Consider the following 15,897-nt stretch of genomic DNA (forward strand, 5'->3'; position numbering starts at 1 on the left):
TATCCTATATATATCCTATATCATATAACATATATCCTATAACATAACATATAACAAATATATCCTATATTATGTACTAGCGAGCGGCCGCGTACCAGCCAAAGGGGTAGCCCATGGTTAGCCTAAATATAGATTTGATGACGTCATGTTTACACATCTGAGCGACAGAAACTGTCTACACATCTGAGCAACAGAAACGTCTACACTGTTGGAGCTTCACTTTTGGAGAGACAGAAATTCTGGGTCATTTGGGTCCTCTGGGTCATTTGGGTCATTTGGGTCCTCTGGGTCATTTGGGTCCTCTGGGTCATTTGGGTCCTCTGGGTCATTTGGGTCCTCTGGGTCATTTGGGTCCTCTGGGTCATTTGGGTCCTCTGGGTCATTTGGGTCCTCTGGGTCATTTGGGTCCTCTGGGTCATTTGGGTCCTCTGGGTCATTTGGGTCCTCTGGGTCATTTGGGTCCTCTGGGTCATTTGGGTCCTCTGGGTCATTTGGGTCATTTGGGTCATTTGGGTCCTCTGGGTCATTTGGGTCCTCTGGGTCATTTGGGTCCTCTGGGTCATTTGGGTCATTTGGGTCCTCTGGGTCATTTGGGTCATTTGGGTCCTCTGGGTCATTTGGGTCCTCTGGGTCATTTGGGTCCTCTGGGTCATTTGGGTCCTCTGGGTCATTTGGGTCCTCTGGGTCATTTGGGTCCTCTGGGTCATTTGGGTCCTCTGGGTCATTTGGGTCCTCTGGGTCATTTGGGTCCTCTGGGTCATTTGGATCCTCTGGGTCATTTGGGTCCTCTGGGTCATTTGGGTCATTTGGGTCATTTGGGTCCTCTGGGTCATTTGGGTCCTCTGGGTCATTTGGGTCCTCTGGGTCATTTGGGTCCTCTGGGTCATTTGGGTCCTATATTCCTATCCTATAACATATATATCCTATAACCTATCCTATATATATCCTATATCATATAACATATATCCTATATATCCTATAACATAACATATAACAAATATATCCTATATTATGTACGAGCGAGCGGCCGCGTACCAGCCAAAGGGGTAGCCCATGGTTAGCCTAAATATAGATTTGATGACGTCATGTTTACACATCTGAGCGACAGAAACTGTCTACACATCTGAGCGACAGAAACGTCTACACTGTTGGAGCTTCACTTTTGGAGAGACAGAAATTCCCAGGCAAACGCTATAACGCACCAGGTTTACAACCTGTGCGTTAATAAGTAACATTAATGAATTAACATTAACATTAACAGAAATAACATTCACGTCCATACATTATATGTAATCAGTTGATGAAGCATGTTGCGTCGCAAAACAAAGGACAAGACCAGAACTGAAAGACAAAAAGACGCGAGTGCATGCGTATAATTTAATGACTGGTCGAATTTGGTAGCGCACATTGCATCGGATATCCTCATGATTCTACACGTCGCAGCTGGTGAGCACACTGTGGTCATTTTTCGCTTGTTTTTATCTCCTTTGGTTTGTTATCCGAGTTTTTATTGATTTCTAGTCTACAAGATATCAGTACATGAAAGTTTTGTTTTTCCTTTTATCTTGGCGAATATACCCACAATGCAATAGAAACAAATATGGCTTCCACATTATGGGGTAGAGAGTTTATTTTTCATTTCAGTTGTCACACATATATATAGATAGATAGATAGATAGATAGATAGATAGATAGAATTCATACATACAAAACGAACTTTTGGTTTTTTATGAAGAGCACTGATGTGAACATGCTGTTCCCAGGTCGCTTTGCCGTGCGCGACATGCGGCAGACTGTGGCCGTCGGCGTCATCAAGGGCGTAGAGAAGAAGGTTGGGGCCGGCGGGAAGGTGACCAAGTCAGCACAGAAGGCACAACGGTCCAAGTGAAGCAAGGATTTTCTCCATGTGATGCAACCCCCACGGCCCTTTTCTCCACTCGGATTCTCATACCGCCATTGGCGTTTGGGCCTAGCCTTGCTGCTAATTCGCATACAATGGAAGCATCACCGGCGGAAAGGATTTCAGTCAAATGATTCGGCTAAAGGTGTTGTACAATAAAGACTAATGGTAAAAGTTGTTTCCAGCAAAACATTTCCATGGGAAAATGACATAGGGTGGAAGCAAGCATCAATTATATACAGTCACGTGAAAAAGTAAGTACACCCCATGTAAAGTTTTGACGTTTTCAACATATTTCAACATACAGCTATTTGATCTTCATTTCAACAATATTGATAGATAAAGGTGATATAATATAACAAATATCATGAAACATTTACATTTTGTAGTCCATTGTATAATTTAAATAAACATAAATGCAAATTTCGCATGTGGAAAAAGTAAGTACACCCCTAAATTTATCACTACTTCAAATACCTAAAATTAGAATCCGGTGCACCAGCTCAGATGCAAATGATTAGAACATCGTTAGAGAAGATCTTGGAGCAACCTGTCTTATTTACACCTCAGACATTTCGTTTGGTTTGCTCTTTGTTGTTGAAGTGTGCGGCGTCACCATGCCGAGATCAAAAGAGCTCTCTGAGGCCTTCAGAAAGAAGGTTATAGATGCCTACGAGTCTGGGAAGGGATTTAAAAAGATCTCCAAACAATTTGAAATCAATCATTCGACTGTCCGGAAGATCATCTACAAGTGGAGAAGATTCCAAACAACTGCCAACTTCTTCAGGCCAGGCTGCCCCAGCAAGTTCAGCCCGAGAGCAGACCGCAAGATGCTGAAAGAAGTCTCCAAGAACCCCAGAATGTCATTACGGGACCTACAGGTAGCTCTTGCCACTGTTGATGTCAAAGAGCACGAGTCTACGATGAGAAAGAGGCTGCACAAATTTGATCTACATGGGAGGTGTGCCAGGAGGAAACCTTTGCTGTCCAGAAAGAACATCCAAAGCTTGTGGAGCTCGAGCTCCAAAGAAGCTCCAAAGCTTGTGGAGCTCGAGCTCCAAAGAAGCTCCAAAGCTTGTGGAGCTCGAGCTCCAAAGAAGCTCCAAAGCTTGTGGAGCTCGAGCTCCAAAGCTCCAAATCTTGTGGAGCTCGAGCTCCAAAGCTCCAAAGCTTGTGGAGCTCGAGCTCCAAAGCTCCAAAGTTTGTGGAGCTCGAGCTCCAAATCTCCAAACGCTTGTGGAGCTCGAGCTACAAAGCTTGTGGAGCTCGAGCTCCAAAGCTTGTGGAGCTCCAAAGCTTGTGGAGCTCGAGCTCCAAAGCTCCAAAGCTTGTGGAGCTGGTCCTCCTCCTCCTCCTCCTCCTCTCTCGACCTCAGCACCTCTTGTTGCACCATCTGCACCACCACCACCAGCACCTGATCATGTCGCCACCTGTATTGTCCTGCTACCAATGCTGCTGAACATGCACTTGCTGCACCGTTCCCACACCTCCACACAAATAACATCTCTCCTCCTGCAACAACCCCCACAATCTCAAGTTTACTGGTGACGGAAGCACATTATACGTTGTCCGCAACAAGTAATTCAACAATATTGGCTCCATCCTCCAAATCTCTTGCCACTTTAACATCCTCACCCGCACACCTTCCCACCTAGTCCAAGCTCCTTGCTGTGCCTGACCGACTGCTTTCACATATCTCCCCTCTTCCTTTCTTCTCACCTCCTTCTCAACCATCTTCTTCCTCTTTCACACATGCCTTTCCCCATCGCTCATGCTTCATCCACCCCAAGCCATGCTTCCCGTGCTGTACCATCCCCATGACCTCCTCCTGTTGCAACCGCTCCTCCATCTCGTCCAGCTCTGCTCTTGCATTCCACTTCCGACTTCCCTTCTTCTCTGGGAGAGCATTCTTTACCACTGTATCACTTGAATCCCGCAACATCATGAACTCCCGCACCCTCACCACCTTAAACTCCTCGGTTAATGATGTCAAGGGAAACTGGAGTTTTCCACCCTGACCATCAAAGGCAATGTTCGTCAAACAGCGTGGCACTCCCAACCACCTCCTCACAAACCCGCTCACCACAACCTCTAGCCTCTCTACATGCCCAAACGCAATATAATACATCATCAATGGCCTCAATACTTGTGGCATCAATCCAAACTTCAAACACCATACCTTCAACTTACCTGGCAAACCACATCCATCAATCCTCTTCAAACTTCTCAAAAGCTTGTTTCTGACCTCCTCCACTCTTCCCACATCATTCAACTCCACTGTATACCATCTTCCCAAACTCTTCACAGTGGCCTCTACCAATGATGGAACCACCTCCGTCCCAGCTCAAACCTGTGCATGTTATCCACCACTCCACGTCTCACTACCACACTCCTCGACTTTCTTGCTTTAAATCCCATTCTTGCCCACCGCATCAACCTTTCCAGTCTTCCCATTACCTCTACTGCTGCATCAGCGGTCTGCTGGACAACCAGACATATTTTGTGTGTATATATATATATATATATATATATATATATATATATATATATATTGTATATATATATATATTTTGTATACAGGATTGTGGCTCGTGAAAGATCTAACATTTATCACACAAAAAAAAAATCAAACAGACACACAAAGCATACAATACGGGGAGCGGCAGACAAGATGGGGAGAGAAGGGGAAGCACACAAACACAACATTTGAGAGCAGGGACATCGGGAGATCTGTGGGAGGGAGAGGGCTTGGGGGGGAGGAGGCGTGGGAAGGGGGGTGGGGAAGGGGTGGGAGAAGTATAAAACACAAGGACACTGCAAGGACTTCCAGGAAGGAAGTTGGTATTTCAAAAAAGTGAACCTGGGATGAAATTAGCGGGGGGGAGAAAAGATCAAGGTTTTGGATGGGGGAAGATAAGAGATGGTGGTGAACAGCTGTTTTAAAGACCTGGAGGGAGGAGTGGGATTGAAGAGAGTGAGGGAGTTTGTTCCAGAGGCAGGAGAAAAGAGGAATGAAGGAGTGAAGGTGAGCAGAGAGTCTTGATTTTAGCAGTTTAACCATAAGAGGGTTGCTGGCAGATCTTGTGTGACCTGTAGGAATATTTGGGGGACAGAGCACAGACAGAGCTGGGGGAGCTAGGCCGGAGAGGAGTCGGTAGAAGACAGAAAGACCACCAACCTGTCAGCAGTGAGTGAATTAAAGGCCCTCGGAGTTAGCTTCATCGCGGGAGATTCCAATGATTCTGAAAGCTTTGGTTTCAACAGCGTGAGGCCGAGCGAGGTGTGAGGAAGGAGCACCAGCCCAAAGGGGAGAACAGTATTCCATTGAGCTGCGGTTGAAAGCTTTGTATGTGGTGAGGAGCTCAGGTGTGCCAAGGAAGGACTTCACACGACGGATGATGCCCAGACGGCGACTGGCTTTGGAGACCAGTTTGGAAATGTGGTTTTCCCACGAAAGATGATGGCAGATAGTAAGACCCAAAAGCTTGAGTGACAGAACTTCTTGGAGAGGATTGTTGAGAAAGTAGATGGGAGGGTTGTCCAGACGTTCATTTCAGAGAGACATAGTGAGAGTGTGAGATTTGTCAGGATTGAAAGACATGTTCCACTTGTTTGACCAGTCTAATTTTTTCCAGATCTGCAGAGAGTGAGGAGGCTGCAGACTGCCGATCTGAGGGATGAGGTCTGGAGCGCCAGAGAGTGGAGTCATCAGCAAAGAGATAGAGAGGATTTTCCAGAGAGTCTGAGAGATCATTGATGAAGACCAGAAAAAGCACAGGGCCCAGAACACTGCCTTGTGGAACTCCAACCTGAACAGGAAGGGGAGATGAGAGAAATCCATTCAGGGCCACACGTTGACTACTACCAGAGAGGAAATCCACAAGCCACGCATGGAGATTTCCATGGATGCTGTAGGAGGAGAGTTTGGAGGGCAGAGTGGGGTGCCAGACCATATCGAAGGCATGTGATATGTCAAGGGAGACAGCTCTGGTTTCCTGTTTGGCATTAAGGACCTCCATCCATTGTTGAGACATTAGCAGTAGCCTGTCCAGCATCGAATGACCTGGTCTGAATCCAAATTGATGATCCAAGATCAAGCCATTGGAGAAGAGGCAGGATTTGATGTCATAAGCGATGATTGATTCCATGACCTTGCTGATTATTGGGATCAAGCTGATTAGTCTGTCATTACAAGGATCTATTTTTGCACCTTTTTGTGCAAAGCGGTAATGTTGGCCGATTTCCAAGCTGATGGCAGATGATCTTGAGCAAAAGAGAGAGTGAAGAAATCAGAGAGAGTGTGAGATAGAGCGGCAGAGCAGGATTTTAGGACCCATGGGCTGATGCCGTCTCGTCCAGTTGAAGAATCAGAGTCCAGATTTGACGAAAACTTCACCACCTTGTCAGGAGAGGACGACAGAGTCCTGGAGCAGCTGAGTTCAACTGGGAAAGGTGGGTACAGAGAGGGATGGGTTCGGGACACAAGATTTTGAGGCAAACAGAGTTGAGGTATTCGGCTTTTTCATGTGCGGAGTCAGCTGTGTCACCGTTTGAGGTAAGGGAGGGGATGGAAGCGGAACAAACACCAGAAACAGATTTGACCAGATGCCACAAAGATTTGGAGGAGGGAGACAGGTTTGAGAGTTTCGTCTTGAGAGTAGAGAGAAGAGAGACAATGTTTCCTGGCTCTTAGTGTAGGCTGCTATGTCTTAAAAATGGCTGTCGTGTTTTTTTTGTTAAAAGCAAAATGCCACTTGATTCCTTGTCTTTGGGGTGTCACATGTTCGAAAAAATAGGTTGTTAATTTTTTAAAACAGATTAAGGGTGTCAAATCCAAGATGGCCGCCAAAATATATAAATTCCATTAAAACTGGTATTCTGAACACAGTATGAGGTCCAAATTAATGATAATACCCATAATTTCAATACCAAGGAGTTCAGAAACAATTAATTTCAATATGGCATTCAAATTCAAAAGTTGGGACAGTTTGAAAGCAATCCAGCACCAATTCAACACTACATCCGTAACTACTTGAGGCAGTTTGAAACTATCCTTCAGTATGTTAGAGCTACCAGACAACGGGACCTGCTGCTGCATATGGAAAGCACTGAAGCTCTTATCAAGTACTTCTTTGCTCACGACCACCTGAACTACGCACGTTTGCTCCCTTTGTACCTGTCAACAATGCAGCAAACAGAACAAGTTTTTCCACATGTCTGGGCAGAACTCCTGAAAGGAAATTTCTGTGTGACGAAGGGGATTGCTGCATTCACTTCAATAGGTCCAGATCACGGAATTGAGCAGGAGAACCGCAAACTCAAGGTCATTGGAGGCATTACTGGAATAACCCAAATTGAGAGAGCTCTAGACCGTTTCTTCCTGATTGCACCTGACTTGTCTAATCTAGTAGAGGAGTTTCAAAGAGAATATGGCATGGAAGGTGCTGATACCAGAGACCAACACCATGAGATCACAGGGGGAAAGTCCACCTGAGTAATGAGAAATTCCGCTAGATTGACAGAGGTATTTGTTGTTCATGGAGACCCATTCGTAACCGATGAGAGTGACCTGTGTAACCTTCTTACCAAGAAAGTAATTGATGAAAAGGTAACAAAGGACATAGTAGCCCACGATGCCATCGGACAACAGTTGTTCCAGACATTTGTCAAAGAATGCCTTACAGAAGGAAAACTTTCAGTGTGGGATCCAATGAAGAGAAAGAACATAGGCACTTTCAAAAGTGCCAACACAGTGAAGAAAGTGAAAGCAGGTGACAAACTCATTAAAGTCAAAGAAGAACGAGGACTCCTACAGAGGTTTATAGTAGCATCAAGAAGCCGTCCAGACCTTGATCTAAAGGACTGTATTGGGAAGTATGAATTTGGAATTGTTCCACGTGCCCTTTTCGCTTCGGATGGGTCACTTCTCCTAGCATATGACAAGGCTAAGGTCCTTCATCATCTTGAAGCGCTAGTTACCAAGGAGAAACCTAGCCCAACAGAAGCCACAAGCGATCCAGCTAATGCCATACCGAGTGTTTCTGGCGACCAAGTATTGAGTGAAAACTCCCAAACTGAAGTACCACCCCAAGCCGAGGCGCCTGAAGTACAAGAAGCGCAGCCTGAGCAAGAAGCTTCAACTGACATGTCCGACATGTCTGAGAAATTTAAAGTTGTAGTCATAGATGGCATGGCCCTCGTTAACTCCATCTCCAAGACAGACAAAATGAAAACATGCAGTGATTTTGCCATGTCATTTCTTGAAAAGCTTATCAGGATTGCAGCTAACTACGACGAAGTAAGACTGGTATTTGACAGATACGTCGAAAGTTCTCTGAAAGAGCAAATGAGAAAAAGAGAACAAAGGGAAACTCGACCTACTATCACATCCAAGATAGTACACTGATCCAGAATATTTCCTTGAAGGACTTCCTTTCAAGTGTCAAAACCAAGGCAGAACTTGTAGAGTATTTAGCTGCAAAGACTCTGGATCACAGCAACAGCTCTGCCAACAAATTGAAGAAGTTCATGGTAACCTTCGGCACTGAGACAAAAGGCAATGTAAGTGTGCCTGATGAATTGGTAAAACACGGTCATGAAGAAGCGGATACGTTACTCTTGCTCCATGCCCTAACAGTTAACGGCGATGTAGAACTTGTAATAGACTCTCCAGATACCGATGTCTTCTTGCTGATGATCCACATGTATCCACAGCTACCTGCTGAGACATATTTCCTTACCGGAAAAGGAGAACTGAATAGGAAAATTGCAGTCAAACCTATCTTTGAAAAGTTAGGAGTTAACCGCGCCTCAGCTATTCTCGGGTTTCATTCTTTCACAGGATCAGATATGTGTGGCAGGTTCGCCGGCAGGACAAAGGACTGGTGTATGAAGGTGTTCATGTCCTGCGATGATATGATACTGGATTCACTTGCTTCACTTGGCAAATCTGCTGCTACACCCTCTCCAAACGCAATTGACCAACTGGAAAGGTTCGTTTGCTTGATGTACAGATCCAAAACACACACCAAAGTAAATGCACTACGATGGTTCTTGTACTCAAATCGACAGGCCGAGGGAGAGAGTCTGCCTCCAACCTCTGGATCATTGACACCACACATTCTGCGAGCACATTATATTGCAATGATATGGATGCAGGCATGCGAAAGTCAACCGTCCCTTCCTTCTCCCACTGACTACGGATGGAAGTCAGAGGAAAATAGATTTCTTCCGGTGATGTGTTTGAACCCTCCAGCACCAGAGGCCGTGACTAAGCTGGTAAAATGTGGCTGCAAATCAGGATGCAAAGGAAACTCCTGTAGTTGCCGCAGCAATAAACTCCCATGCACAGTGGTCTGTAGCTGTTTGAACTACGGCTGTAGCAACAATGAACAATCAGCTCAGAACATTGTGGGAGATGAACACGAGGACTTGAAAGGTAAAACGGATGATTGTGAGACAGGAATATTTAAATATGGTCAAACAGGAAATTACATTATGCTATCATTGTTATAGCAATGTGGACCTTTGTGTAAAACAGTGGTAGCCATATTGGATTTTCTCACTATTTCTCACTATGGCTGGCATCCACCGATTTCAACGAATCAGTAACATGTTTCCCCAACGGCCTAGCATTACTTATGTGGGCATTACCACCAAAATGGACCTATTTCATCATTCACAATTTGTGTTGTCAAGAACATTAAGTTTTTGTACTGTGGTTATTTAAGAAGTGGCGGCCATCTTGGATTTTTCCACCATTTTGAATTTGACTGCCATATTGAAATTAATTGTTTTTGAACTCCTTGGTATTGAAATTATGGGTATTATCATTAATTTGGACCTCATACTGTGTTCAGAATACCAGTTTTAATGGAATTTATATATTTTGGCGGCCATCTTGGATTTGACACCCTTAATCCGTTTTAAAAAATTAACAACCTATTTTTTCGAACATGTGACACCCCAAAGACAAGGAATCAAGTGGAATTTTGCTTTTAACAAAAAAAAAACACGAAATGACATAACAGCCTACACTATCTCCTGAGGGTAGACACACACTTGTTCCGAGCTTTGTGAAAGGAACCGAGATTTCCTTCAGTTGAATTAGCCTTCCATGAGGTGAAGGCAAGTTGCTTCATGGCAACTGCCTCACCACAAGCTTCAGTGTACCATGGACGGGAGGAAGGGTATGCCAACTGAAGACGAGATAGGATAAATCTGTGCATGAGAGAGCAATTTACTTTGGAAGAATTCCCAGGAAGAGTTGATGTCAGAGGCAGTAAAGATGGAAGACGAGTCCAGATGATTGATGGCTGCTTGCAGACCGTGCCAGTCAGCCCGAGTGAAATGCCAGACTCGTCGACGCTGAGGAGGCTCTCTGAGAATGGCCAGAGAGATGTCCACTTTAACAAGCACATGATCAGAAGAACCGATTGGAGCAAAAGAAGAGCAGGAGACATTTGCAGGGAAGTTTGTCATAATCAAGTCTAGAAGAGAAGATACTCCATTGTCTGAGATCTGGGTCGGGAAATTGACAGATTGTGTCAGTCCCAATGAGTTTCAGAAGTCCTTTGCTGAGGTGCCCTGGGTGATGTGAGAGGAACCCACACCCACATCCACAACCCACATCATGCCAGCTGGCATGATGACAGTTGAAGTCACCACATATGAGGAAGAGAGAGTTGGGATGAGTGGACAGAAGTTGGTCCATGTTGTCAGACATGGAGATGTAAATGGAGTCATCACTGTTTGGAGAACGGGACAGAACACATGAACAAAAGGTGGGAGCGAAGGGGAAGCCGTATCCAGAGGTACTTCTAAGAGTGGGGTGAAGAGAGGGCAGTACAGGGAGAGTGAGGAAGAGAGTTTTTGATGAAGATAATTATTTTTAATTTTGATTTGAGGTATTTAGTTAATATCGATTAAGTACTTAGATATTTCTTCTCTCTTCTGGGCATTATCTCAGGCACCTTTTGAGTTAGGAAGCTGATATTTGGACATGCCAATGACCAAGTGATTTGGTTGTAAGGCTATTTTGATTTATTGATGAATCAATTAATGGCTGAATTATTTAATTATTCGATTAATGACTTAATTAATTTAAAATAAATTAAGTTGGAGATTCGGATGAAATGGTGGTGGTTTATGTATTCTATCAGCCGATTGATTAATTATTTCATGATTATTATTTATTTATTTTCATTATTAGTCATTTATTTATTTTCTTTCTCATCTGGGCAATATCTCAGTTACCATTTGAGCAAGGAAGCTGATATTTAGACACGACAGTGACCAAGTAATGTGGCTATAAAGGATATTTTTGATTTATTGATTAATCGATGAATTATATATTTATTGATTAATCGATGAATTATTTATTGATTAATCAATTAATTTTTCTGATTAATGACTTATTTAACAATTTTTTAAAAAGTTACAGCTTCGGATGAAGCACCAGTGGTTTAGGCATGCTGTTAGACAATTTATGAAGAAAATATTGTCTGATCATTATTTGTTGACTTTCATTTTGCAATAAATGAAGCAATTCTTGTCCACCTCTCCCTCCCAATACAGATTCTATGAGCTGCATGGTGGCAAAGGTGCCCCGGCAATGCCACGCTGGAGGATATTTATTTATTTGGCATGAGGGCGGTGTGCTTTGAATGTATCTGTAATTGTTTGTCCTTTTTCATTTTTAATTCCGTCAACCTTTTTACAATGGCCATCGCAAGTGAGGTTTGAACGTGCACTGAGAGGCTTCAGCACACCGAGGAGGCGGAGGAGGAGCAGGAAGGGGAGGGGGATAAGGAGGCTAAGGAAGAGAATAATTATGAGTGGGAAGAATATTAAAGAGAGAAGGAACCCACAAACCAGTGTGTACAACGATGTTCCCTTTTCACTCAACGGAGTTGAATTTTAAACACTTCTCCAACGGCAGAAAATGTCATAAAAGTTTTAGTTTAAGAATCTTTTCTTTGTTTTCAAAGTCTCCCCCCCCCCCCTCCCAAGGGGGGTGCACCGTTCCTGGCTGTACTGCAATACCGGGTCGATGCGTGGAGCGGACGTAGCAAGCCCCTAATCCAACTCCCGATACCAAAAATGCATTTAATAGACTAGTCCCACATTGCGGGGCATATCAGCTATTAAACTGATAACAGATACTACGACGATTTTTTATTAAAAAATAAAACCGACTAATCAAATGTCTCACCTCAAAGGCCAACAATCATAGGTTTGAACATGCAATCAGCATAACATATTCCGCAAATCATGAGGAAAATTTCTTAAAAAGAAGGCAAGTACAAATTTCATCGGGAAATGAGGCACACCAAAACATGCCGACACCAAATCAAATAATCCAAAATATCCAAACAAATAAATAAAACCAACCACCATAGGTTTACACATCACTCGTATAACATATTCCGCAAATCATGATAAAGGAACATTTCTTTCTTGAATAAGGCAAGTACAAAATTCTTCGAAAAGTGATGCATCCCAAAACATGCCGACGCGCGAGCTTGACACAGCGCCATTTTCGCACAATTCAAAATTCTCCAAAAGCTCTTCTGTGTCGGCTTACAATCATCCCCAAAAGGTCCAAACAGAAGCATCTCCCAACTTAACAAAAACCTGACCTTTAACCGGCACAAAATCTTTGCTAAAACCTCATTCCAAATTGAGGCAGCAAACACACAGTCCCACCAAAAATGCCGAACCAATTCCTTCTCGTTACAACCGACATACGGGCATTTATTAGTTGAGGAATGGCCTTTTTCCTCCTGCACTGCCCTACATGGTAGCAGCTGGCACACTGCCAACCAGGCTAGGTCACTCTGGGCCCCTGTCAGAACCTGAGATGACACATTCTGCCACACCACCGGAACTCTTCCTGGATTAAGGCCACCTATTAGCATAACCTCTTCTGCTTTGCTCTGCTTCACCAAGGTTTTATATAACCAATCTGGTACCTCTCTGTAGCGACCCTCCTGAATAACATCTTTCAGCACCGAATAGGGATACCCCGGATCCCATCCATATGGTCTATTCAAGCACGTCCTCTTGCCTCGAACCCGGTTTAGCTCGGGTAACGCATAATATGCCTCAGCAGAGGAAAAGACATCAAATTCCTTCATAGCCATCGACATGTGCAACGCCACAAAGGCCAACTTTAAGTTATCGACTAAATTCGGGCTCTCCCTTCCCCCTTGAAGCTGACCCGCCTCCAGACGGCCATGGGAAGGACGATAGAACCATGGCTTGCACATAAACTTATACACTAAACTTCTTAGCTTAATTGCAATCCTCTCTGTTGGAGGAAACACCTCTGCCACAAACCTCAACATCGGAAAAATTTGCCCTTTAATAACAAATCCTCTTCCGACAGATGAGAGGGTCCTCTGGCCCCATTCACCCAGCAAACTTTCAACCTAACTTAATAATGCCTCCCAATTCTTTGCAACACAACAACAGACCCCAACCACACCCTCAAAACACAAATGCAGCCCTCCGCTATCCGAAATCTCTGCACAATGTCCCCTTCCCAAGACTCCCCCTCCCACAACCAGCAAGTTTGATTTGTCAAGATTCACTTGCAAACCACTACTCGCAGCAAACTCCTCGCAAACCCGCATGATGACCTCGAGGTCTCCACTTTGTTTAACACATACCACGACATTGTCCATATACGCTAAGCAGGGGACACTGCAACCCCCCGAACCCGGCACCAATAATCCCTCAACACGTACTGACAATCTGTGCAGCAAGGATTCCAAGGCGAGAACAAACAATAAGGGGGACAGTGGACATCCCTGCCGAACCCCCCCCCCCCCTGGAAATCTCAAAGGGACGAGACAATTCGCCGTTTATATTGACACGCCCAACTGAAGAGGTGTACAGGGTTTTAATCAGCTTCACCACTGCTTCTCCAAATCCCCATTTTCCCAAGACAGAAAACAAATATTCCCTTGAAAGCGTGTCATACGCCTTTGCAAAATCCAAACTGAGAAACCCTGCTGACTGTCCCCTACTTTTAACCAACATGATCAGGTCACGAAGGACAATTAACACGTCAGTAGCCTTGCGCCCTCTCACCACACACCTCTGAAAGATGCTCAGCCGATCCCCGAATGCAACTTGCATCTTCCCCAGCAAGACTGTCGTTTGAATTTTGAAATCTCCATTCAACAACGTGATGGGCCTCCAATTACTGAAACAATGGTGATCACCCTTTTTTGGAAGCAAACTAATATTACACCCAGCCCAAGAGGGTGGACACACTCCCGAACACAATACCTCATTGAACAATGCGACCAATGGGTATTTCAATGGGTCTTTCAATTCCTCCCAGAAACATTTATAAAATTCTGCAGGCAGCCCATCTGGTCCCGGAGCAGATCCCCTCTTCCCTTCCCGAACCACCTACTGCACCTCGTCAGCAGAGAAGCCCGTGAGCGGCACCCCATTTTCCAACCTGTGATCCCAGCCGACCAAGAAATCTTAACCATCACTGTCAACATCCCCTGGACCCTGAGAAAAGAGACGGGTGAAATGTTACACCACAGCAGCCTCCATATCAAACCATGACTCTAAAAGCGCCCCCTCCTCCACCAATCCCTTCATGCATGCCCTCTTAACTAATTTGCGAAAGAAAGGGGACGAACATGTCTCCTCCCTTTCTCTCCGCAACCCACTCGTGCTGGTGTTCAAAACCACTTATCACACTTGTTTTAGAGTTGCAAAGCCACTTTCCGCACATGTGTTATTGTTGCAAAAAACACTTTCGGCACTCGTACTGGCGTTGAAAACCACTCATCGCACTTGTGTTAGTGTTGCAAAACCACTTTCGCACTTGTGTTAGTGTTGCAAAATGACTTTTCGCACTTGGGTTAGTGTTGCAAATCCACTTTTCGCACTTGCGATAGTGTTGAAAACCACAATTCGCATTTGTCTTAGTGTTGCAAAACCACTTTTCACATTTGTGTTAGTGTTGCAAAACCACTTTCCGCACTTGCGCTTGTGTTGGGAACCACTTTTTGCACTTGCGCTGGTGTTGAAAATCCACAATTCGCAATGGGGTTAGTGTTGCAAAACCTCTTATCGCACTTGTGCTCGTGTTGAAAACCACTTTCCACACTTGTGTTAGTGTTGCAAACCACTTTCCGCACTCGTGCTTGTGTTGTAAACCATTATTCGCTTTTGTTTTAGTGTTGCAAAAACCATTTTCCACACTTGTGCTGGCATTGAAAACCACTTTTCACACATGTGCTAGTATTGCAAAACCACTTTCCACGCTTGCATTGGTGTTGAAAACCTCAAATCGCATTTGGCTTAGTGTTGCAAAACCACTTGTCGCACTTGTGCTCGTTTTGAAAACCACTTTCCACACTTGTGTTATTGTTGCAAAACCAATTTTCACACTTGTGCTTGCATTGAAAACCATTTTCCGCAATCGTGCTCATGTTGGAAACCACTTTTCGCAATTGGTTTTGTGTTGCAAAACCACTTATCGCACTTGTGCTGGTGTTGAAAACCACTTTCCACAATTGTGTTAGTGTTGCAAACCACTTTCCGCACTCGTTCTCGTGCTGTAAACCATTATTCGCATTTGTGTTGGTGTTGCAAAAACCAATTTCCACACATCTGCTGCCGTTGAAAACCACTTTCAGCACTCGTGCTGGTGTTGAAAACCACTTTTCACACATGTGCTACTATTGCAAAACCACTTTCCCCACTTGTGCTGGCGTTGAACACCACTTTTTGCACATCTGCTAGTGTTGAAAACCACTTTTCGCGCTCCTGTTAGTGTTCAAAACCACTTTTTGCACTTGTATTAGTGTTGCAAAACCATTTGTCTCACTTGTGTTGCTGTTGCAGAACCACTTTTCTCACTTGTCCTGGAATTGAAAACCACTTTTTGCACATTTGCTAGTATTGCAAAACCACTTTCTGCACTTGTGCTGGCATTGAATACCACTCTCCGCAGTTGAGCTAGT

General features: G+C 44.3%; 1 protein-coding gene and 1 non-coding gene across 2 annotated transcripts in view; one reads left to right on the plus strand and one right to left on the minus strand.

Annotated features, from left to right (window-relative positions):
* LOC137415329 (elongation factor 1-alpha 1) overlaps positions 1-2,070 on the plus strand; it is a 51,156-nt gene extending 49,086 nt beyond the window's left edge. The window contains exon 8 of the mRNA XM_068100918.2: positions 1,764-2,070. Coding sequence (XP_067957019.1) covers positions 1,764-1,888 — 125 coding nt within the window. The 3' untranslated portion in view covers positions 1,889-2,070. The remainder of the gene's footprint in view (positions 1-1,763) is intronic.
* A 9,840-nt stretch (positions 2,071-11,910) lies between these two features.
* Positions 11,911-12,097, minus strand: LOC137415330 (U2 spliceosomal RNA). Its single transcript, XR_010982050.2, has one exon. It is a non-coding gene; the product is annotated as a U2 spliceosomal RNA (small nuclear RNA).
* Between the last annotated feature and the right edge of the window lie 3,800 nt (positions 12,098-15,897).

This window comes from Myxine glutinosa, chromosome 8, assembly GCF_964187855.1.
Source record: "Myxine glutinosa chromosome 8, kmMyxGlut1.1, whole genome shotgun sequence".
Taxonomy (NCBI): domain Eukaryota; kingdom Metazoa; phylum Chordata; class Myxini; order Myxiniformes; family Myxinidae; genus Myxine; species Myxine glutinosa.